General features: G+C 49.4%; 1 protein-coding gene across 1 annotated transcript; it reads right to left on the reverse strand.

Moving 5' to 3' along the window:
* Nucleotides 1-5,419: 5,419 nt before the first annotated feature.
* On the reverse strand, nt 5,420-24,562 carry LOC140396751 (probable G-protein coupled receptor 139). The gene is made up of 2 exons (XM_072485490.1): nt 24,345-24,562; nt 5,420-6,400 (listed from the first exon to the last, which is right to left on the reverse strand). The coding sequence occupies exons 1-2, from the start codon at nt 24,358-24,360 to the stop codon at nt 5,502-5,504; spliced, it is 915 nt and encodes a 304-aa protein (XP_072341591.1). The 5' UTR covers nt 24,361-24,562; the 3' UTR covers nt 5,420-5,501.
* Between the last annotated feature and the right edge of the window lie 230 nt (nt 24,563-24,792).

Genomic DNA, 24,792 nt, shown 5'->3' on the forward strand with positions numbered 1-24,792 from the left:
TACTGACGAGGACCTTTAATGAGGCAAAGGAAAGGGGGCAACTGCCCCCGACTATGTCTGAAGCAACGATATCGCTTCTCTTAAAGAAGGAAAAGGACCCGCTACAATGCGGGTCCTATAGACCTATTTCCCTCCTAAATGTAGATGCCAAGGTCCAGGCCAAGGTAATGGCAATGAGAATAGAGGAATGTGTCCCGGGGGTGGTCCACGAGGACCAAACTGGCTTTGTGAAGGGGAGACAGCTGAACACGAATATACGGAGGTTGTTAGGGGTAATGATGACGGCCCCACCAGAGGGAGAAACGGAGATAGTAGTGGCGATGGATGCCGAGAAAGCATTTGTTAGAGTGGAGTGGGATTATTTGTGGGAGGTGTTGAGGAGATTTGGTTTTGAAGAGGGGTATGTTAGATGGGTGCAGCTGTTGTATAGGGCCCCAGTGGCGAGCGTGGTCATGAATGGACAGGGATCTGCATATTTTCGGCTCCATAGAGGGACAAGGCAGGGATGCCCTCTGTCCCCATTATTGTTTGCACTGGCGATTGAGCCCCTGGCGATAGCGTTGAGGGGTTCCAAGAAGTGGAGGGGAGTACTTAGGGGAGGAGAAGAGCACCGGGTATCTTTGTATGCGGACAATTTGCTACTATACGTGGCGGACCCGGCGGAGGGGATGCCAGAAATAATGCGGATACTTGGGGACTTTGGGGATTTTTCAGGGTATAAATTGAACATGGGGAAAAGTGAGTTGTTTGTGGTGCATCCAGGGGAGCAGAGTAGAGAAATAGAGGACCTACCGTTGAGGAAGGTAACAAGGGACTTTCGTTACCTGGGGATCCAGATAGCTAAGAATTGGGGCACATTGCATAGATTAAATTTAACGCGGTTGGTGGAACAGATGGAGGAGGATTTCAAGAGATGGGATATGGTATCCCTGTCAATGGCAGGGAGGGTGCAGGTGGTTAAGATGGTGGTCCTCCCGAGATTCCTCTTTGTGTTTCAGTGCCTCCCGGTGGTGATCACGAAGGCTTTTTTTAAAAGGATTGAAAAGAGCATCATGGGTTTTGTGTGGGCCGGGATGACCCCGAGAGTGAGGAAGGGATTCTTACAGCGTAGCAGGGATAGGGGGGGGCTGGCACTACCGAGCCTAAGTGAGTATTATTGGGCCGCTAATATTTCAATGGTGAGTAAGTGGATGGGAGAGGAGGAGGCAGCGGTGTGGAAGAGATTAGAGAGGGCGTCCTGTAGGGGGACTAGCCTACAGGCTATGGTGACAGCCCCATTGCCGTTCTCACCGAGGAACTACACCACAAGCCCGGTGGTGGTGTCTACACTGAAGATTTGGAGACAGTGGAGACGGCATAGGGGAAAGACTGGAGCCTTGGGGGGGGGGGTCCCCGATAAGAAACAACCATAGGTTTGCCCCGGGGGGAATGGATGGGGGATATGGAATGTGGCAAAGAGCAGGAATAACGCAACTGAAAGATCTGTTTGTGGATGGGAAGTTCGCGAGTCTGGGAGCGCTGACCGAGAAATATGGGTTGCCCCAAGGGAATGCATTCAGGTATATGCAACTGAGGGCTTTTGCGAGGCAACAGGTGAGGGAATTCCCGCAGCTCCCGACACAAGAGGTGCAGGACAGAGTGATCTCAAAGACATGGGTGGGGGATGGTAAGGTGTCAGATATATATAGGGAAATGAGGGACGAAGGGGAGACTATGGTAGATGAACTAAAAGGGAAATGGGAAGAAGAGCTGGGGGAGGAGATCGAGGAGGGGCTGTGGGCAGATGCCCTAAGCAGGGTAAACTCGTCGTCCTCGTGTGCCAGGCTAAGCCTGATTCAGTTTAAGGTATTACACAGGGCGCATATGACTGGAGCACGGCTCAGTAAATTTTTGGGGGTGGAGGATAGGTGTGTGAGGTGCTCGAGAAGCCCAGCGAATCATACCCATATGTTTTGGTCATGCCCGGCACTACAGGGGTTTTGGATGGGGGTGACAAAGGTGCTTTCAAAAGTAGTAGGAGTCCGGGTCGAACCAAGCTGGGGGTAGGCTATATTTGGGGTTGCACAAGAGCCGGGAGTGCAGGAGGCGAGAGAGGCCGATGTTTTGGCCTTTGCATCCCTAGTAGCCCGGCGCAGGATATTGCTAATGTGGAAAGAAGCCAAGCCCCCGGGGGTGGAGACCTGGATAAATGACATGGCGGGGTTTATAAAGCTAGAGCGGATTAAGTTCGTCCTAAGGGGGTCGGCTCAAGGGTTCACCAGGCGGTGGCAACCGTTCGTCGAATACCTCGCAGAAAGATAGACGGAATGGGAAAAAGAAGGCAGCAGCAGCAGCCCAGGATCGGGGGGGTGGGGGGGGGGGGGTGGGTGGGGGGGGGGGGGGGCGGGGAGGGGGGGTGGAGGAGGAACCAGAAGGACTCTCAGGGTTGTTAATATATACTGTATAGTATGTATAGGTCGTTGCTACAGATAATTATATATTGGACTGTTAAATTATATTTTTGGAGAGTGTTACTTGTGACAAGGCAGTTGCCAATTAGGGCTAGTTTTCATTTATGTTATTTATTATTTATTCATTTTTTGTTTATAAAATAGGTCATTGTTATTTGTGTTGTTATAATATTGTGTAAAGGATGCACAATGTACTGTGTTGGTTGACCAAAAATTTTCAATAAAATATTTAATTTAAAAAAAAACTAATCGGACAAGAAACATTAATTGAGTTTGCTGTTGAGTGTGTTCTGGTGTAGAATTGTAGTTCTAGACTTTATTTCAGCGAACTTGAACAATGTTGTAATCCTCACCTGTCCAATTCACGGCCCGCAGAAATATACTTTCGCCTTTGTGTTTTTTCGTATCTAATCGTTCAGGCACAATGCTTCGGTACCAGCCTTGAAACTTACATATTTCCCCTCCATGATCCACGTCAGCCCGCATGATGGCCATAGTCATCTGAGGAGCTACATGCGAAATCCCACAAGGCAGTAAAGCCGAGGATGACGCCTGCCTCCATTTGCAGCGATATTCAAGCCTCAACCTCTAGATTGCTGTCGGCGATCATTCATCTGTTCTGCGCCATGCCGACGACTAGCCAATGAGGTATTTTTTATTTCCAAATCATCTCGCCATAGTGGATCTGTTACTAACCATAAGACCATAAGACACAACAACATAATTAAGCCACCCTGCCCACCGAGTCTGCTCCGCCATTCGATCATGGTTGATATTTTTCTCACCCCATTCTCCTGCCTTCCCCCATAACCCCTGATCCCCTTATTAATCAAGAATTTGCCTATGTGTCTTAAAGACAGGCATTGATTTGGCCCCACAGCCTTCTCCGGCACAAAGTTCCACAGACTCACCATCTTCTGCTGAAAAAAATCCTCTTCATTTCTGTTTTAAAAGATGACCCCTATAGTCTGAGATTATGTCATCTGGTTCTAGTTTTTCCGACAAGTGGAAACATTCACTCCTTATCACTCTATCTAGGCCTCGCAGAATCCTGCAAGTTTTAAGAAGACCCCCCCCCCCCCCCCCCCCGTCCTTCCACAACCAACGAGTACAGACAGAGAGTCCTCAACCGTTCCTCACACAACAAGCTAGTTATTCCAGGTATCATTCTTGTGAACCTTCTCTGGACCCATTCCAAGGCCAGCACATCCTTCCTTCGATATGAGGCTCAAAACTGCTCACAAAACTCCAAATCTGGTCTGACCAGATCTTTATGCAGGCTCAGAAGTGCATCCCTGCTCTTGCATTCCAGCCCTCTCGACATGAATGTTAACATTGCTTTTGCCTTCCGAACTGTCGACTTAACCTGCACATTAACCTTAAGAGAATCGTGAACAAGTACTGCCAAGTGCCGTTGTGCTTCTGATTTCCTAAGCATTTCCCCATTTAGAAAATAGTCTATGCCTCCATCCCTCCTTCCAAAATGCATAACGTCACGCGTATCCACGTTGTATTTCATCTGCAACTTCATTGCCCTCTCTCCTATCCTCTGAAAATCCTTCTGCAGCCCTCGTTGTTCCTCAATCCTACCTGTCCCTCTACAGACCTTTAGAACATAGTACATAGAATTTACAGTGCAGAAGGAGGCCACTCGGCCCACTTAAGCCCTCACTCCCACCCTATCCCCAGAACCCAATAACACCTCCTAACTTTTTTGGTCACAAAGGGGAATTTATCATGGCCAATCCACCTAACCTGCACGTCTTTGGACTGTGGGATAATACCGAAGCACCTGGAGGAAATCCACGCACACACGGGGAGAACGTGCAGACTCCGCACAGACAGTGACCCAGTGGGGTATCGAACCTGGGACCCTGGCGCTGTGAAGCTACAGTGCTAACCACTATGCTACCGTGCTGACCTGTGTATCATCTGCAAACCTAACAGCAGTCCCCTCAGTTCCTTCTTCCATGTCATTAAAATATATTGTGTAAAGTCGCTGTCCCAGCACAGACCCCATGAGGCACACCACTACTCACCGACAGCCATCCCCACTCTCTGCCTTCCATCAATCAGCTAGTCCTGCCGCCATACCTGGATCTTACCCTTAACACCGAGCGCTCTTAGCGCATTTAAATGTCTCTTGTGCGGCAGATTGTCAAAGGCCTTCTGGAAATCTAAGTACATCGCATCCACTGGTTCTCCTTGATCTAGCTTCCTTGTTCCTCGTCAAAGAACTCTGACAGATTTTCAGACATGACCTCCCTTTGCAAAGCCGTGCTTACTCTGTCCTATTTTATCATATCCACTGCCAACCTGCGGTTGTCCACGTTTCTTTTTGGCGTCACGTTTTCACACCCACTCATGCCAAGGGCAAGTCCAGCAACCCCGGTAGCCGCTGGATTTGTCGCAGACATGACGGAAATTTTGATTGACCAATTAAAGGTGGCTTGGCCTCGGACGGGAATTTCCGGTTACAGACGGGAATCACCGTGAGAATGCGCCCTCAGAAAAGTAATTAGTAAACCACAGCCCATTTTCCGCTGTACGCCGACCGAGGATGCTGTAATAAGGGAACCTACGCGTACAGAGATGCACTAATCCAATTTTATGGCACTTTAATTAAGATAACAGATGGAGGGGCGGTGTTTTCCATTGTCCCCGCGGCACCGTGATTGTCAAGCCATTGGCCAGTGGAGGATCTGCTGGTCGCGCTGTTGTCAATAGGGTATCCATAACCTCAGGAAAAGTCAGGGCGGGGTTCACGCTCGGTGTGATTTTTGGAGAACACTGGAGAAACCTGTCGTAAAATTTGCAACAGAGGCTAATCACTCTGCCCTGACATAAATTAATTATTACTTGTGTCGAAGGTATTGCAACAATTTATGAGGAATGTCACCACTGAACAAAGTGATTATTCAGGAAGCATGATTTATTTTCCAATTTATTGGCCCACACTATATCAATAATTTGATAAATGTATTGGAATAATATTAGGTCGCCAGCTATGAAACATTAACAGGTGCTATTTTCCGAGTTTTCGTTGCTACTTCACGTAATTAGTTTAATAATTGAGGTAGCCGGATATTTCACTGCCCTCTTGAAATGCTCCCTGAACTTGGACTGTGACGCAACATAAATAAACGTGTTGGTGCAGCAACTTACATTGATCAACATGATTCCGACCTGCTGCAAGATGTGCAAAGAATCGCTGTAATTGTTGGGATCGAATCCAGAAAAGCTATAATAGAGAAATTCAGCGAAGTATGTTGACCACAGAAGTAAGAAGCTGCCGGATATGGTGAAGAGTAAAATCATCGACTTCTTTCTGCTTTTTATCTCAGGGTCACTGCGATTCTCGCTGTTACCCACAGCCCTCAGTCGCTTACGGAACCGACTGACCATTAAAACATGTCTGACTGTCAGCGCGTTGAATAACATAATTAAAACAAATGGGGAGAATGGATTTTGAATCTTATCGAACAAATCGAAGGCCACCCACCCGGGTTCAGAGTAAAAACTTGGCTTTGTATAACAGATGAATGGAACGTCGTCAGCTGTGTCGTAAGGTTTGAATGTAAAGTAGTACGGAATGTTTTTCAAGCAGAGCAGAATACCGGCTGTTGATAATACCGTGACCGCTGTTTTCTCAGTGCAATATTTAATTTTCAGCGTCAGGCAGCAAATTGCTACAAAACGATCAAAGGCGAAAGAGACAGTGAACCAGACTGAACAGTCCGTGGCTGCACATATAAGAACAATCGGGACACTGCACGCCGGGCTGATGTTCAGGAATAACGCTGGAAAATAATATTGATTTATCTGTCTCAGTATCACCTCATTAATAATGACCAGTAGGTCTGCTGTTGCCATGGCCACCAAATAGCGAACGGTACAAGTGGAGAGGCCGCACTTCTCACGGGACAGGATCACAATTGCCACGAGATTAACTGTAAAACAGAAATAATCTCGGGGTTACTCCCTGTGCCACGTGCCAGTGAGGCTAGAAATATGAAGATAGAGCAGCTAAACACGTGGCTAAACAGCTGGTGTAGGAGGGTAGGTTTCTGTTATCTGGACCACTGGGAGCTCTTCCGTGGCAGGTGCGACCTATATAAGAAGGACAGGTTGCATCTAAACTGGAGAGGCATAAATATCTTGGCTGCGAGGTTTGCAAGTGTCACACGGGAGGGTTTAAACTAGTATGGCAGGGGGGTGGGCACGGGAGCATTAGGTAAGAAGGTGAGAGCATTGAGGGAGAACGAGGGAATAGGGACAGTATGGCTCTGAGGAAGAGCAGACAGTGTGAAGTTCCTGAACACAACTTCTGGTAGCCTGAAGAGCATATGTTTTAATGGAAGAAGTATTACGGGTAAGGCAGATGAACTTAGAGCTTGGAATAGTACTTGGAACTATGATGTTGTTGCCATTACAGAGACCTGGTTGAGAGAAGGGCAGGATTGGCAGCTAAACGTTTCAAGATTTAGATGCTTCAGGCGGGATAGAGGGGGATGTAAAAGGGGAGGCGGAGTTGCGCTACTGGTTAGGGAGGATATCACAGCTGTACTACGGGAGGACACCTCAGAGGGCAGTGAGGCTATATGGGTAGAGATCAGAAATAAGAATGGTGCAGTCACAATGTTGGTGGTTTACTACAGGCCTCCCAACAGCCAGCGGGGGATAGAGGAGTTGATAGGTAGACAGATTTTGGAAAAGAGTAAAAACAACAGGGTTGTGGTGATGGGAGACTTCAAAATCCCCAATATTGACTGGGACTCCGTTAGTGCCAGGGGCTTAGACAGGGTAGAATTTGGAAGGAGCATCCAGGAGGGCTTCTTAAAACAATATGTAGACAGTCCAACTAGGGAAGACGCGGTACTGGAACTGACATTGGGGAATGAGCCCGGCAAGGTGGGAGAGGTTTCAGTAGGGAAGCATTTCAGGAACAGTGACCACAATTCAGTAAGTTTTAAAGTGCTGGTGGACAAGGATAAGAGTGGTCCTCGGGTGAATGTGGTAAATTGGGGGAAGGCGAATCATAACAATATTAGGCGGGAACTGAAGAACCTAGATTGGGGGCGGATGTTTGAGGGTAAATCAACATCTGACATGTGGGAGACTTTAAAGTGTCAGTTGAAAGGAATTCAGGACCGGCATGTTCCTGTGAGGAAGAAGGATAAATAGGGCAATTTTCGGGAACCTTGGATAACGAGAGATATTGTAGGCCTCGTCAAAAAGAAAAAGGAGGCATTTGTCAGGACTAAAAGGCTGGGAACAGATGAAGCCTGTGTGGAATATAAGGAAAGGAGGATGCGACTTAAGCAAGGTGTCAGGAGGACTCGAAGGGGGTCACGAAAAGTCATTGCCAAATAGGGTTAAGGAAAATCCCAAGGGTTTTTACACGTACATAAAAAAACAAGAGGGTAGCCAGGGAAAGGGTTGGCCCACTGAAGGATAGGCAAGGGAATCTATGTGTGGAGCCGGAGGAAATGGTACGAAATGAAAACTTTGCATCAGTATTCACCAAAGAGAAGGAATTGGTAGATGTTGAGTCTGGAGAAGGGTGTGTAGATAGCCTGGGTCACATTGAGATCCAAAAAGACGAGTTGTTGGGCGTCTTGAAAAATATTAAAGTAGATAAGTCACCAGGGCCTGATAGGATCTACCCTAGAATACTGAAGGGGGCTAGAGAGGAAATTCCTGAGGCCTTGACAGAAATCTTTGGATCCTCACTGTCTTCAGGTGATGTCCCGGAGGACTGGAGAATAGCCAATGTTGTTCCTCTGTTTAAGAAGAGTAGCAAGGATAATCCAGGGAACTACAGGCCGGTGAGCCTTACGTCAATGGAAGGGAAATTACTGGAGAGAATTCATCGAGACAGGATCGACTCCCATTTGGAAGCAAATGGACGTATTATTGAGAGGCAGCATGGTTTTGTGAAGGGGAGGTCGTGTCTCACTAATTGGATAGAGTATTCGAGGAGGTCACAAAGATGTTTGATGCAGGTAGGATAGTGGATGTTGTCTATATGGACTTCAGTAAGGCCTTTGACAAGGTCCCTCATGGTAGACTAGGACAAAAGGTGAAGTCACACGGGACCAGGAGTGAGCTGGCAAGGTGGATACAGAACTGGCTAGGTCGTAGAAGGCAGAGAGTAGCAATGGAAGGATGCTTTTCTAATTGGAGGGCTGTGACTAGTGGTGTTCCGCAGGGATCGTTGCTGTTTGTGGTATATATAAATCATTTGGAGGAAAATGTAACTGGTCTGAATAGTAAGTTTGCAGACGACTCAAAGGTTAGTAGAATTGCGGATAGCGATGAGGACTGTCAGAGGATACAGCAGGATTTAGATTGGTTGGAGACTTGGACGGAGAGATGGCAGATGGAGTTTAATCCATAAAAAGAGGGAAAATCGACCGTGGATATCTAAGGAAATAAGGGAGAGTATCAAATTGAAGGAAAAAAACATACAAATTTGCAAAAATCAGTGGGAGACTGGAGGACTGGGAAATCTTTAGGGGGCAACAGAAAGCTTCGAAAAAAGCGATAAAGAAGAGTAAAATAGATTATGAGAGTAAACATGCTCAGAATATAAAATCAGATCGTAAAAGTTTCTACAAATACATAAAACAAAAAAGAATGGTTAAGGTAAATATTGGTCCTTTAGAGGATGAGAAGGGAGATTTAATAATGGGAGATGAGGAAATGGCTGAGGAACTGAACAGGTTTTTGGGTCGGCCTTCAAAGTGGAAGACACAAATTACATGCCAGTGACTGATGGAAATGAGGCTATGACAGGTGACGACCTTGTTATCACCAAGGAGGTAGTGATGGGCAAGCAAATGGGGCTAAAGGTAGACAAGTCTCCTGGACCTGATGTAATGCATCCCAGAGTACTAAAAGAGATGGCTAGGGAAATTGCAAATGCACTAGTGATTTTGTACCAAAATTCACGAGACACTGGGGTGGTCCCGGCGGATTGGAAATTAGCAAACGTGACACCACTGTTTAAAAAAGGAGGTAGGCAGAAAGCGGGTAATTATAGGCCATTGAGCTTAACTTCGGTAGTAGGGAAGATGCTGGAATCTATCATCAAGGAAGAAATAGCGAGGCATCTGGATGGAAATTGTCCCAATTGGCAGACGCAGCATGGGTTCATAAAGGGCAGGTCATGCCTAACTAATTTAATGGAATTTTTTGAGGCGGCAGCAGTGCGCAGGGGCCTTCTGGGAGGTGAGTAGTGAATTTAAAAACCTTACCTTTACAGGAGCAGCCCTTTGGATTTCGGCGGCAGCGGTGCGCAGGGGCCTTCTGGGAGGTGAGTAGTGAGTTTAAAAGCTCTTACCTTTACAGAAGCAGCCCTTTGGATTTCGGCGGCAGCAGTGCGCAGGAGCCTTCTTGGAGGTGAGTAGTGAATTTAAAAACCTTACCTTTACAGGAGCAGCCCTTTGGATTTCGGCGGCAGCAGTGCGCAGGGGCCTTCTGGGAGGTGAGTAGTGAGTTTAAAAGCTCTTACCTTTACAGAAGCAGCCCTTTGGATTTCGGCGGCAGCAGTGCGCAGGGGCCTTCTGGGAGGTGAGTAGTGAATTTAAAAGCTCTTACCTTTACAGGAGCAGCCCTTTGGATTTCGGCGGCAGCAGTGCGCAGGGGCCTTCTGGGAGGTGAGTAGTGAATTTAAAAACCTTACCTTTACAGGAGCAGCCCTTTGGATTTCGGCGGCAGCAGTGCGCAGGAGCCTTCTGGGAGGTGAGTAGTGAGTTTAAAAGCTCTTACCTTTACAAGAGCAGCCCTTTGGATTTCGGCAGCAGCGGTGCGCAGGGGCCTTCTGGGAGGTGAGTAGTGAGTTTAAAAGCTCTTACCTTTACAGGACAGCCCTTTGGATTTCGGCGGCAGCGGTGCGCAGGGGCCTTCTGGGAGGTGAGTAGAGAGTTTAAAAGCTCTTACCTTTACAAGAGCAGCCCTTTGGATTTCGGCAGCAGCGGTGCGCAGGGGCCTTCTGGGAGGTGAGTAGTGAGTTTAAAAGCTCTTACCTTTACAGGAGCAGCCCTTTGGATTTCGGCGGCAGCAGTGCGCAGGGGCCTTCTGGGAGGTGAGTAGTGAGTTTAAAAGCTCTTACCTTTACAGGAGCAGCCCTTTGGATTTCGGCAGCAGCGGTGCGCAGGGGCCTTCTGGGAGGTGAGTAGTTAGTTTAAAACCACTTACCTTTACAGGAGCAGCCCTTTGGATTTCGGCGGCAGCGGTGCGCAGGGGCCTTCTTGGAGGTGAGTAGTGAGTTTAAAAGCACTTACCTTTACAGGAGCAGCCCTTTGGATTTCGGCGGCAGCGGTGCGCAGGGGCCTTCTGGGAGGTGAGTAGTGAGTTTAAAAACCTTACCTTTACAGGAGCAGCCCTTTGGATTTCGGCGGCAGCGGTGCGCAGGGGCCTTCTTGGAGGTGAGTAGTGAGTTTAAAAGCTCTTATCTACACAGGAGCAGCCCTTTGGATTTCGGCGGCAGCGGTGCGCAGGGGCCTTCTGGGAGGTGAGTAGTGAGTTTAAAAGCTCTTACCTTTACAGGAGCAGCCCTTTGGATTTCGGCGGCAGCGGTGCGCAGGGGCCTTCTGGGAGGTGAGTAGTGAGTTTAAAAGCTCTTACCTTTACAGGAGCAGCCCTTTGGATTTCGGCGGCAGCAGTGCGCAGGGGCCTTCTGGGAGGTGAGTAGTGAGTTTAAAAGCTCTTACCTTTACAGGAGCAGGCCTTTGGATTTCGGCGGCAGCAGTGCGCAGGGGCCTTCTGGGAGGTGAGTAGTGAGTTTAAAAGCTCTTACCTTTACAGGAGCAGCCCTTTGGATTTCGGCGGCAGCAGTGCGCAGGGGCCTTCTGGGAGGTGAGTAGTGAGTTTAAAAGCTCTTACCTTTACAGGAGCAGCCCTTTGCATTTCGGCGGCAGCAGTGCGCAGGGGCCTTCTGGGAGGAGAGTAGTGAATTTAAAAACCTTACCTTTACAGGAGCAGCCCTTTGGATTTCGGCGGCAGCGGTGCGCAGGGGCCTTCTGGGAGGTGAGTAGTGAGTTTAAAAGCTCTTACCTTTACAGGAGCAGGCCTTTGGATTTCGGCGGCAGCAGTGCGCAGGGGCCTTCTGGGAGGTGAGTAGTGAGTTTAAAAGCTCTTACCTTTACAGGAGCAGCCCTTTGGATTTCGGCGGCAGCGGTGCGCAGGGGCCTTCTGGGAGGTGAGTAGTGAGTTTAAAAGCTCTTACCTTTACAGGAGCAGCCCTTTGGATTTCGGCGGCAGCGGTGCGCAGGGGCCTTCTGGGAGGTGAGTAGTGAGTTTAAAAGCTCTTACCTTTACAGGAGCAGCCCTTTGGATTTCGGCGGCAGCAGTGCGCAGGGGCCTTCTGGGAGGTGAGTAGTGAATTTAAAAGCTCTTACCTTTACAGGAGCAGCCCTTTGGATTTCGGCGGCAGCGGTGCGCAGGGGCCTTCTGGGAGGTGAGTAGTGAATTTAAAAACCTTACCTTTACAGGAGCAGCCCTTTGGATTTCGGCGGCAGCGGTGCGCAGGGGCCTTCTGGGAGGTGAGTAGTGAGTTTAAAAGCTCTTACCTTTACAGGAGCAGCCCTTTGGATTTCGGCAGCAGCAGTGTGCAGGGGCCTTCTGGGAGGTGAGTAGTGAGTTTAAAAGCTCTTACCTTTACAGGAGCAGCCCTTTGGATTTCGGTGGCAGCAGTGCGCAGGTGCCTTCTGGGAGGTGAGTAGTGAATTTAAAAACCTTACCTTTACAGGAGCAGCCCTTTGGATTTCGGCGGCAGCGGTGCGCAGGGGCCTTCTGGGAGGTGAGTAGTGAATTTAAAAGCTCTTACCTTTACAGGAGCAGCCCTTTGGACTTCGGCGGCAGCGGTGCGCAGGGGCCTTCTGGGAGGTGAGTAGTGAATTTAAAAACCTTACCTTTACAGGAGCAGCCCTTTGGATTTCGGCGGCAGCGGTGCGCAGGGGCCTTCTGGGAGGTGAGTAGTGAATTTAAAAGCTCTTACCTTTACAGGAGCAGCCCTTTGGATTTCGGCGGCAGCGGTGCGCAGGGGCCTTCTGGGAGGTGAGTAGTGAATTTAAAAACCTTACCTTTACAGGAGCAGCCCTTTGGATTTCGGCGGCAGCGGTGCGCAGGGGCCTTCTGGGAGGTGAGTAGTGAGTTTAAAAGCTCTTACCTTTACAGGAGCAGCCCTTTGGATTTCGGCGGCAGCAGTGCGCAGGGGCCTTCTGGGAGGTGAGTAGTGAATTTAAAAGCTCTTACCTTTACAGGAGCAGCCCTTTGGATTTCGGCGGCAGCGGTGCGCAGGGGCCTTCTGGGAGGTGAGTAGTGAATTTAAAAACCTTACCTTTACAGGAGCAGCCCTTTGGATTTCGGCGGCAGCGGTGCGCAGGGGCCTTCTGGGAGGTGAGTAGTGAGTTTAAAAGCTCTTACCTTTACAGGAGCAGCCCTTTGGATTTCGGCGGCAGCGGTGCGCAGGGGCCTTCTGGGAGGTGAGTAGTGAGTTTAAAAGCTCTTACCTTTACAGGAGCAGCCCTTTGGACTTCGGCGGCAGCGGTGCGCAGGGGCCTTCTGGGAGGTGAGTAGTGAATTTAAAAGCTCTTACCTTTACAGGAGCAGCCCTTTGGACTTCGGCGGCAGCGGTGCGCAGGGGCCTTCTGGGAGGTGAGTAGTGAATTTAAAAACCTTACCTTTACAGGAGCAGCCCTTTGGATTTCGGCGGCAGCGGTGCGCAGGGGCCTTCTGGGAGGTGAGTAGTGAGTTTAAAAGCTCTTACCTTTACAGGAGCAGCCCTTTGGATTTCGGCGGCAGCAGTGCGCAGGGGCCTTCTGGGAGGTGAGTAGTGAGTTTAAAAGCTCTTACCTTTACAGGAGCAGCCCTTTGGACTTCGGCGGCAGCGGTGCGCAGGGGCCTTCTGGGAGGTGAGTAGTGAATTTAAAAACCTTACCTTTACAGGAGCAGCCCTTTGGATTTCGGCGGCAGCGGTGCGCAGGGGCCTTCTGGGAGGTGAGTAGTGAATTTAAAAGCTCTTACCTTTACAGGAGCAGCCCTTTGGATTTCGGCGGCAGCGGTGCGCAGGGGCCTTCTGGGAGGTGAGTAGTGAATTTAAAAACCTTACCTTTACAGGAGCAGCCCTTTGGATTTCGGCGGCAGCGGTGCGCAGGGGCCTTCTGGGAGGTGAGTAGTGAGTTTAAAAGCTCTTACCTTTACAGGAGCAGCCCTTTGGATTTCGGCGGCAGCGGTGCGCAGGGGCCTTCTGGGAGGTGAGTAGTGAATTTAAAAACCTTACCTTTACAGGAGCAGCCCTTTGGATTTCGGCGGCAGCGGTGCGCAGGGGCCTTCTGGGAGGTGAGTAGTGAGTTTAAAAGCTCTTACCTTTACAGGAGCAGCCCTTTGGATTTCGGCGGCAGCGGTGCGCAGGGGCCTTCTGGGAGGTGAGTAGTGAGTTTAAAAGCTCTTACCTTTACAGGAGCAGCCCTTTGGACTTCGGCGGCAGCGGTGCGCAGGGGCCTTCTGGGAGGTGAGTAGTGAATTTAAAAGCTCTTACCTTTACAGGAGCAGCCCTTTGGACTTCGGCGGCAGCGGTGCGCAGGGGCCTTCTGGGAGGTGAGTAGTGAATTTAAAAACCTTACCTTTACAGGAGCAGCCCTTTGGATTTCGGCGGCAGCGGTGCGCAGGGGCCTTCTGGGAGGTGAGTAGTGAGTTTAAAAGCTCTTACCTTTACAGGAGCAGCCCTTTGGATTTCGGCGGCAGCAGTGCGCAGGGGCCTTCTGGGAGGTGAGTAGTGAGTTTAAAAGCTCTTACCTTTACAGGAGCAGCCCTTTGGACTTCGGCGGCAGCGGTGCGCAGGGGCCTTCTGGGAGGTGAGTAGTGAATTTAAAAACCTTACCTTTACAGGAGCAGCCCTTTGGATTTCGGCGGCAGCGGTGCGCAGGGGCCTTCTGGGAGGTGAGTAGTGAATTTAAAAGCTCTTACCTTTACAGGAGCAGCCCTTTGGATTTCGGCGGCAGCGGTGCGCAGGGGCCTTCTGGGAGGTGAGTAGTGAATTTAAAAACCTTACCTTTACAGGAGCAGCCCTTTGGATTTCGGCGGCAGCGGTGCGCAGGGGCCTTCTGGGAGGTGAGTAGTGAGTTTAAAAGCTCTTACCTTTACAGGAGCAGCCCTTTGGATTTCGGCGGCAGCAGTGCGCAGGGGCCTTCTGGGAGGTGAGTAGTGAATTTAAAAGCTCTTACCTTTACAGGAGCAGCCCTTTGGATTTCGGCGGCAGCGGTGCGCAGGGGCCTTCTGGGAGGTGAGTAGTGAATTTAAAAGCTCTTACCTTTACAGGAGCAGCCCTTTGGACTTCGGCGGCAGCGGTGCGCAGGGGCCTTCTGGGAGGTGAGTAGTGAATTTAAAAACCTTACCTTTACAGGAGCAGCCCTTTGGATTTCGGCGGCAGCGGTGCGCAGGGGCCTTCTGGGAGGTGAGTAGTGTGTTTAAAAGCTCTTACCTTTACAGGAGCAGCCCTTTGGATTTCGGCGGCAGCAGTGCGCAGGGGCCTTCTGGGAGGTGAGTAGTGAGTTTAAAAGCTCTTACCTTTACAGGAGCAGCCCTTTGGACTTCGGCGGCAGCGGTGCGCAGGGGCCTTCTGGGAGGTGAGTAGTGAATTTAAAAACCTTACCTTTACAGGAGCAGCCCTTTGGATTTCGGCGGCAGCGGTGCGCAGGGGCCTTCTGGGAGGTGAGTAGTGAATTTAAAAGCTCTTACCTTTACAGGAGCAGCCCTTTGGATTTCGGCGGCAGCGGTGCGCAGGGGCCTTCTGGGAGGTGAGTAGTGAATTTAAAAACCTTACCTTTACAGGAGCAGCCCTTTGGATTTCGGCGGCAGCGGTGCGCAGGGGCCTTCTGGGAGGTGAGTAGTGAGTTTAAAAGCTCTTACCTTTACAGGAGCAGCCCTTTGGATTTCGGCGGCAGCAGTGCGCAGGGGCCTTCTGGGAGGTGAGTAGTGAATTTAAAAGCTCTTACCTTTACAGGAGCAGCCCTTTGGATTTCGGCGGCAGCGGTGCGCAGGGGCCTTCTGGGAGGTGAGTAGTGAATTTAAAAGCTCTTACCTTTACAGGAGCAGCCCTTTGGACTTCGGCGGCAGCGGTGCGCAGGGGCCTTCTGGGAGGTGAGTAGTGAATTTAAAAACCTTACCTTTACAGGAGCAGCCCTTTGGATTTCGGCGGCAGCGGTGCGCAGGGGCCTTCTGGGAGGTGAGTAGTGAGTTTAAAAGCTCTTACCTTTACAGGAGCAGCCCTTTGGATTTCGGCGGCAGCAGTGCGCAGGGGCCTTCTGGGAGGTGAGTAGTGAGTTTAAAAGCTCTTACCTTTACAGGAGCAGCCCTTTGGACTTCGGCGGCAGCGGTGCGCAGGGGCCTTCTGGGAGGTGAGTAGTGAATTTAAAAACCTTACCTTTACAGGAGCAGCCCTTTGGATTTCGGCGGCAGCGGTGCGCAGGGGCCTTCTGGGAGGTGAGTAGTGAATTTAAAAGCTCTTACCTTTACAGGAGCAGCCCTTTGGATTTCGGCGGCAGCGGTGCGCAGGGGCCTTCTGGGAGGTGAGTAGTGAATTTAAAAACCTTACCTTTACAGGAGCAGCCCTTTGGATTTCGGCGGCAGCGGTGCGCAGGGGCCTTCTGGGAGGTGAGTAGTGAGTTTAAAAGCTCTTACCTTTACAGGAGCAGCCCTTTGGATTTCGGCGGCAGCAGTGCGCAGGGGCCTTCTGGGAGGTGAGTAGTGAATTTAAAAGCTCTTACCTTTACAGGAGCAGCCCTTTGGATTTCGGCGGCAGCGGTGCGCAGGGGCCTTCTGGGAGGTGAGTAGTGAATTTAAAAGCTCTTACCTTTACAGGAGCAGCCCTTTGGACTTCGGCGGCAGCGGTGCGCAGGGGCCTTCTGGGAGGTGAGTAGTGAATTTAAAAACCTTACCTTTACAGGAGCAGCCCTTTGGATTTCGGCGGCAGCGGTGCGCAGGGGCCTTCTGGGAGGTGAGTAGTGTGTTTAAAAGCTCTTACCTTTACAGGAGCAGCCCTTTGGATTTCGGCGGCAGCAGTGCGCAGGGGCCTTCTGGGAGGTGAGTAGTGAGTTTAAAAGCTCTTACCTTTACAGGAGCAGCCCTTTGGACTTCGGCGGCAGCGGTGCGCAGGGGCCTTCTGGGAGGTGAGTAGTGAATTTAAAAACCTTACCTTTACAGGAGCAGCCCTTTGGATTTCGGCGGCAGCGGTGCGCAGGGGCCTTCTGGGAGGTGAGTAGTGAATTTAAAAGCTCTTACCTTTACAGGAGCAGCCCTTTGGATTTCGGCGGCAGCGGTGCGCAGGGGCCTTCTGGGAGGTGAGTAGTGAATTTAAAAACCTTACCTTTACAGGAGCAGCCCTTTGGATTTCGGCGGCAGCGGTGCGCAGGGGCCTTCTGGGAGGTGAGTAGTGAGTTTAAAAGCTCTTACCTTTACAGGAGCAGCCCTTTGGATTTCGGCGGCAGCAGTGCGCAGGGGCCTTCTGGGAGGTGAGTAGTGAATTTAAAAGCTCTTACCTTTACAGGAGCAGCCCTTTGGATTTCGGCGGCAGCGGTGCGCAGGGGCCTTCTGGGAGGTGAGTAGTGAATTTAAAAACCTTACCTTTACAGGAGCAGCCCTTTGGATTTCGGCGGCAGCGGTGCGCAGGGGCCTTCTGGGAGGTGAGTAGTGAGTTTAAAAGCTCTTACCTTTACAGGAGCAGCCCTTTGGATTTCGGCGGCAGCGGTGCGCAGGGGCCTTCTGGGAGGTGAGTAGTGAGTTTAAAAGCTCTTACCTTTACAGGAGCAGCCCTTTGGACTTCGGCGGCAGCGGTGCGCAGGGGCCTTCTGGGAGGTGAGTAGTGAATTTAAAAGCTCTTACCTTTACAGGAGCAGCCCTTTGGACTTCGGCGGCAGCGGTGCGCAGGGGCCTTCTGGGAGGTGAGTAGTGAATTTAAAAACCTTACCTTTACAGGAGCAGCCCTTTGGATTTCGGCGGCAGCGGTGCGCAGGGGCCTTCTGGGAGGTGAGTAGTGAGTTTAAAAGCTCTTACCTTTACAGGAGCAGCCCTTTGGATTTCGGCGGCAGCAGTGCGCAGGGGCCTTCTGGGAGGTGAGTAGTGAGTTTAAAAGCTCTTACCTTTACAGGAGCAGCCCTTTGGACTTCGGCGGCAGCGGTGCGCAGGGGCCTTCTGGGAGGTGAGTAGTGAATTTAAAAACCTTACCTTTACAGGAGCAGCCCTTTGGATTTCGGCGGCATCGGTGCGCAGGGGCCTTCTGGGAGGTGAGTAGTGAATTTAAAAAGCCTTACCAGGCGTGTCTGTTCTTCTTTTCTGTTTTATTTGTTTTTATATAAGGCGGGAACCGGAAGTTCGACCTCTGGCAATTCCCCCCCCCCTCCCCCATCAACCAATAAATTCTGGTGGAGAGGAAACCCGAGACACTACACGTGTAGTGTCTCCCACCCGCCCTCCTCCTCTAACCTAATAATAAGACCCATTGGTGTAAGGTAAGTTACATATTATATTATTAGCATTGTGCAGGTCAAGGATCGGAGGTGGAGGAGCAGTCTCTGTCAGCGAGAGAACCTGAGAACATCTCAGACACTCAGAAGGTAAGTAAGTGATTTTTACTTTTATACCTTTTTTCAAATTGTGTGTGTCGGGTGGAAACTGAAGTGACATCACAGAAAAGCTGTGTCCAGAGTGGCTGGTTTGGATTCTAACCTAAATTTAAAAAAAATTTGAGTATTTGGGAACTAAATAAACATAATAACTTAATTATAATTTAGAGGATATCTAAGCCAGAGATCGGAGAGTATTATAGTTAGCTATCGCATTTCTAGTAGAAATCTAGTGCTAGGAAATAGATAGTTGACAGTAACTTTGCAATTTAAAAAAAAAAGTATTTAAAAAAAAAAAGACAAATTTTAATTTTAATTAATTGACGCAATGTCAGTTAGAGGGGTGCTGTGCTCTGACTGTGAGATGTGGCAGGTCCGGGAGGCTTCCAGCGTCCCGGAAGGCTTCATCTGCAGAAAGTGCACCCAACTGCAGCTCCTCACAGACCGCATGGTTCGGTTGGAGCAGCAATTGGATGCACTTAGGAGCATGCAGGTGGCGGAAAGCGTCATAGATCGCAGTTATGTAAATGTGGTCACGCCCAAGGTGCAGGCAGAGAAATGGGTGACCACCAGAAAGGGCAGGCAGTCAGTGCAGGAATCCCCTGTGGTTCTCCCCCTCTCGAACAGATATACCCCTTTGGATACTGTCGGGGGGGATAGCCTATCAGGGGAAAACAGCAGCAGCCAGAGCAGTGGCACCACGGCTGGCTCTGATGTTCAGAAGGGAGGGTCAAAGCGCAGAAGAGTAATAGTAATAGGGGACTCTATAGTCAGGGGCACAGATAGGCGCTTCTGTGGACGTGAAAGAGACTCCAGGATGGTATGTTGCCTCCCTGGTGCCAGGGTCCAGGATGTCTCCGAACGGGTAGAGGGAATCCTGAAGGGGGAGGGCAAACAGGCAGAGGTCGTTGTACATATTGGTACTCACGACATAGGCAGGAAGGGGCAGGAGGTCCTGCAGCAGGAGTTCAGGGAGCTAGGCAGAAAGTTAAAAGACAGGACCTCGAGGGTTGTAATCTCGGGATTACTCCCTGTGCCACGTGCCAGTGAGGCTAGAAATAGGAAGATAGAGCAGACAAACACGTGGCTAAACAGCTGGTGTAGGAGGGAGGGTTTCCGTTATCTGGACCACTGGGAGCTCTTCCGGGGCAGGTGTGACCTGTATAAGATGGACGGGTTGCATCTAAACCGGAGAGGCATAAATATCCTGGCCGCGAGGTTTGCTAGTGTCACACGGGAGGGTTTAAACTAGTATGGCAGGGGGGTGGGCACGGGAGCAATAGGTCAGAAGGTGAGGGCATTGAGGGAGAACTAGGGAATAGGGACAGTGTGGCTCTGAGGCAGAGCAGACGGGGAAAAGTTGCTGAACACAGCGGGTCTGGTGGCCTGAAGTGCATATGTTTTAATGCAAGGAGCATTACGGGTAAGGCAGATGAACTTAGAGCTTGGATTACTACTTGGAACTATGATGTTGTTGCCATTACAGAGACCTGGTTGAGGGAAGGGCAGGATTGGCAGCTAAACGTTCCAGGATTTAGATGTTTCAGGCGGGATAGAGGGGGATGTAAAAGGGGAGGCGGAGTTGCGCTACTTGTTCGGGAGAATGTCACAGCTATACTGCGAGAGGACACCTCCGAGGGCAGTGAGGCTTTATGGGTAGAGATCAGGAATAAGAAGGGTGCAGTCACAATGTTGGGGGTATACTACAGGCCTCCCAACAGCCAGCGGGAGATAGAGGAGCAGATAGGTAGACAGATTTTGGAAAAGAGTAAAAACAACAGGGTTGTGGTGATGGGAGACTTCAACTTCCCCAATATTGACTGGGACTCACTTAGTGCCAGGGGCTTAGACGGGGCGGAGTTTGTAAGGAGCATCCAGGAGGGCTTCTTAAAACAATATGTAAACAGTCCAACTAGGGAAGGGGCGGTACTGGACCTGGTATTGGGGAATGAGCCCGGCCAGGTGGTAGATGTTTCAGTAGGGGAGCATTTCGGTAACAGTGACCACAATTCAGTAAGTTTTAAAGTACTGGTGGACAAGGATAAGAGTGGTCCGAGGATGAATGTGCTAAATTGGGGGAAGGCTAATTATAACAATATTAGGCGGGAACTGAAGAACATAGATTGGGGGCGGATGTTTGAGGGCAAATCAACATCTGACATGTGGGAGGCTTTCAAGAGTCAGTTGAAAGGAATACAGGACAGGCATGTTCCTGTGAGGAAGAAAGATAAATACGGCAATTTGCGGGAACCTTGGATGACGAGTGATATTGTAGGCCTCGTCAAAAAGAAAAAGGAGGCATTTGTCAGGGCTAAAAGGCTGGGAACAGACGAAGCCTGTGTGGCATATAAGGAAAGTAGGAAGGAACTTAAGCAAGGAGTCAGGAGGGCTAGAAGGGGTCATGAAAAGTCATTGGCAAATAGGGTTAAGGAAAATCCCAAGGCTTTTTACACGTACATAAAAAGCAAGAGGGTAGCCAGGGAAAGGGTTGGCCCACTGAAGGATAGGCAAGGGAATCTATGTGTGGAGCCGGAGGAAATGGGCGAGGTACTAAATGAATACTTTGCATCAGTATTCACCAAAGAGAAGGAATTGGTACATGTTGAGTCTGGAGAAGGGGGTGTAGATAGCCTGGGTCACATTGTGATCCAAAAAGACGAGGTGTTGGGTGTCTTAAAAAATATTAAGGTAGATAAGTCCCCAGGGCCTGATGGGATCTACCCCAGAATACTGAAGGAGGCTGTAGAGGCAATTGCTGAGGCCTTGACAGAAATCTTTGGATCCTCGCTGTCTTCAGGGGATGTCCCGGAGGACTGGAGAATAGCCAATGTTGTTCCTCTGTTTAAGAAGGGTAGCAAGGATAATCCCGGGAACTACAGGCCGGTGAGCCTTACTTCAGTGGTAGGGAAATTACTGGAGAGAATTCTTCGAGACACGATCTACTCCCATTTGGAAGCAAATGGACGTATTAGTGAGAGGCAGCACGGTTTTGTGAAGGGGAGGTCGTGTCTCACTAACTTGATAGAGTTTTTCGAGGAGGTCACTAAGATGATTGATGCAGGTAGGGCAGTAGATGTTGTCTATATGGACTTCAGTAAGGCCTTTGACAAGGTCCCTCATGGTAGACTAGTACAAAAGGTGAAGTCACACGGGATCAGGGGTGAACTGGCAAGGTGGATACAGAACTGGCTAGGCCATAGAAGGCAGAGGGTAGCAATGGAGGGATGCTTTTCTAATTGGAGGGCTGTGACCAGTGGTGTTCCACAGGGATCAGTGCTGGGACCTTTGCTATTTGTAGTATATATAAATGATTTGGAGGAAAATGTAACTGGTCTGATTAGTAAGTTTGCAGACGACACAAAGGTTGGTGGAATTGCGGATAGCGATGAGGACTGTCTGAGGATACAGCAGGATTTAGATTGTCTGGAGACTTGGGCGGAGAGATGGCAGATGGAGTTTAATCCGGACAAATGTGAGGTAATGCATTTTGGAAGGGCTAATGTAGGTAGGGAATATACAGTGAATGGTAGAACCCTCAAGAGTATTGAAACTCAAAGAGATCTAGGAGTACAGATCCACAGGTCATTGAAAGGGGCAACACAGGTGGAGAAGGTAGTCAAGAAGGCATACGGAATGCTTGCCTTCATTGGCCGGGGCATTGAGTATAAGAATTGGCAAGTCATGTTGCAGCTGTATAGAACCTTAGTTAGGCCACACTTGGAGTATAGTGTTCAATTCTGGTCGCCATACTACCAGAAGGATGTGGAGGCTTTAGAGAGGGTGCAGAAGAGATTTACCAGAATGTTGCCTGGTATGGAGGGCATAAGCTATGAGGAGCGATTGAATAAACTCGGTTTGTTCTCATTGGAACGAAGGAGGTTGAGGGGCGACCTGATAGAGGTATACAAAATTATGAGGGGCATAGTCAGAGTGGATAGTCAGAGGCTTTTCCCCAGGGTAGAGGGGTCAATTACTAGGGGGCATAGGTTTAAGGTGAGAGGGGCAAGGTTTAGAGTAGATGTACGAGGCAAGTTTTTTACGCAGAGGGTTGTGGGTGCCTGGAACTCGCTACCGGAGGAGGTAGTGGAAGCAGGGACGATAGGGACATTTAAGGGGCATCTTGACAAATATATGAATAGGATGGGAATAGAAGGATACGGACCCAGGAAGTGTAGAAGATTGTAGTTGAGTCGGGCAGTATGGTCGGCACGGGCTTGGAGGGCCGAAGGGCCTGTTCCTGTGCTGTACATTTCTTTGTTCTTTGTTATTAACAGTGCGGTAGATAACGGGGAGCCAATGAATGTGGTATATCTGGATTTCCAGAAAACCTTTGACAAGGTGCCACACAAAAGGTTGTTGCATAAGATAAAGATGCATGGCATTAAGGGGAAAGTAGGAGCATGGATAGAGGATTGGTTAATTAATAGAAAGCAAAGAGTGGGGATTAATGGGTGTTCCTCTGGTTGGCAATCAGTAGCTAGTGGTGACCCTCAGGGATCAGTGTTGGGCCCATAACTGTTCACAATTTACATAGATGATTTGGAGTTGGGGACCAAGGGCAATGTGTCCACATTTGCAGACGACACTAAGATAAGTGGTAAAGCAAAACGTGCAGAGGATACTGGAAGCCTGCAGAGGGATTTGGATAGGCTAAGTGAATGGGCTAGGGTCGGGCAGATGGAATACAATGTTGACAAATGTGAGGTTATCCATTTTGGGAGGAATAACAGCAAAAGGGATTATTATTGAAATGATAAAATATTAAAACATGCTGTTGTGCAGAGAGACCTGGGTGTGCTAGTGCATGAGTCGCAAAAAGTTGGTTTTGCTGGTGCAACAGGTGATTAAGAAGGCAAATGGAATTTTGTCCTTCATTGCTAGAGGGATGGAGTTTAAGACTAGGGAGGTTCTGCTGCAATTGTATAAGGTGTTAGTGAGGCCACACCTGGAGTATTGTGTTCAGTTTTGGTCTCCTTACTTGAGAAAGGACGTACTGGAACTGGAGAGTGTGCAGAGGAGATTCACTAGGTTAAAGTGGCGCTGAGTCCACAAAAGATCAGCCATGATCTGATTGAATGGTGGGGCAAGCTCGAGGGGCCAGATAGCCTACTCCTGCTCCTAGTTTTTATGTTCTTATGTTCAAAATGTGAGGTAATGCATTTTGGAAGTTCTACTGCAGGTAGGGAATATACAGTGAATGGTGGAACCCTCAAGAGTATTGAAAGTCAGCGAGATCTAGGTTTACTGGTCCACAGGTCCCTGAAAGTGTGCAACACAGGTCGAGAAGGTAGTCAAGAAGGCAGACGGCATGCCTGCCTTATTGGCCGGAGCATTAAGTATAAGAATTGGCAAGTCATGTTGCAGCTGTACAAAACCTTAGTTCGGCAACACTTGGAGTATAGTGTACAATTCTGGTCGCCACACTACCAGAAGGATGTGGAGGCTTTAGAGAGGGTGCAGAAGAGATTTACCAGAATGTTGCCTGGTATCGAGGGCATTAGCTATAAGGAGCGGTTGAATAAACTCGGTTTGTTCTCACTGGAACGACGGAGGTTGAGGGACGACCTGATAGAGGTCTTCTAAATTATGAGGGGCATGGACAGAGTGGATAGTCAGAGGCTTTTCCCCAGGGTAGAGGGGTGAGTTACTAGGGGGCATATGTTTCAGGTGCGAGGGGCAATGTTTAGAGTAGATGCACGAGGCAAGTTTTTTTACACAGAGGTTAGTGGGTGACATTTAAAGGGCATAAATGACAGGATAGTGACATTTAAGGGGCATCTTGACAAATACATGAATAGGATGGGAATAGAGGGATACGGACCCAGGAAGTGTAGAAGATTGTAGTTTAGTCGGGCAGCATGATCGCCACGGTCTTGGAGGGCCGAAGGGCCTGTTCCTGTGCTGTACTTTTCTTTGTTCTTTGTTCTTTGAAAAGGAAAACAATAGACTGAAATTTACCGACCAACATTTCTCTTGGTTTGATCCAACTCAGGACTTGGTGGAGTTTAACCCTCAATATGGGTAGCTGGCCTTCATTTCAGAGATTAACATATTTCAGCCATAATCTCAACTAGCCGCCGCACACTATCACATCTAAATTCAGAACAAAATAATAGGGGTGAGCAAAACTGCTCTCCAAAGGGGAGGCTTCAACTGCCAAATAATTATACACGGTTTGAATATTCAATTAAGAATTGTGATTTGCACTGTTGAAAAACAACAACTGGTTACCTGATGCCCTTCAGGGAAATAAACCTGCCATCCTTACCTCTCCTGTCCCACATTGTATTCCAGAGCGTCAGAAATGTGGTTGACCCACACACCCGGTCGTCAATCCCACAACACTGGCAACAAATGTTGGCTCAGCCATTGACGCGAACATCCCGTAAAATATTTTTAAAATCGTTGCTTTCAGCCAAAGGACGAGTTGGAGGAAAAGCGGGGAAAATCCAGGCTGATTGTTAAACAAACTTTCAGCAGGTGAAAGGCGGTTTTGACAATTTCAGTCACAGGAAGGAGTGCAGTGCATGTGACCGTGTTTCCTGCACAATCACAATTCACAAGGATACTTGAAAAATCTGACAAAAAGATCCTGCACCGATCCGCAAATTTGATCGAGAAACATGAGTTTGCAGCAGGGGTGTGGAGCTTCCGACCGGCCACACACAGATATGAGAAACAAAAGACTGCACACGCCCACAAGGCCGGCAATCACT

Source organism: Scyliorhinus torazame, chromosome 20 (genome assembly GCF_047496885.1).
Source record: "Scyliorhinus torazame isolate Kashiwa2021f chromosome 20, sScyTor2.1, whole genome shotgun sequence".
Lineage (NCBI taxonomy): Eukaryota > Metazoa > Chordata > Chondrichthyes > Carcharhiniformes > Scyliorhinidae > Scyliorhinus > Scyliorhinus torazame.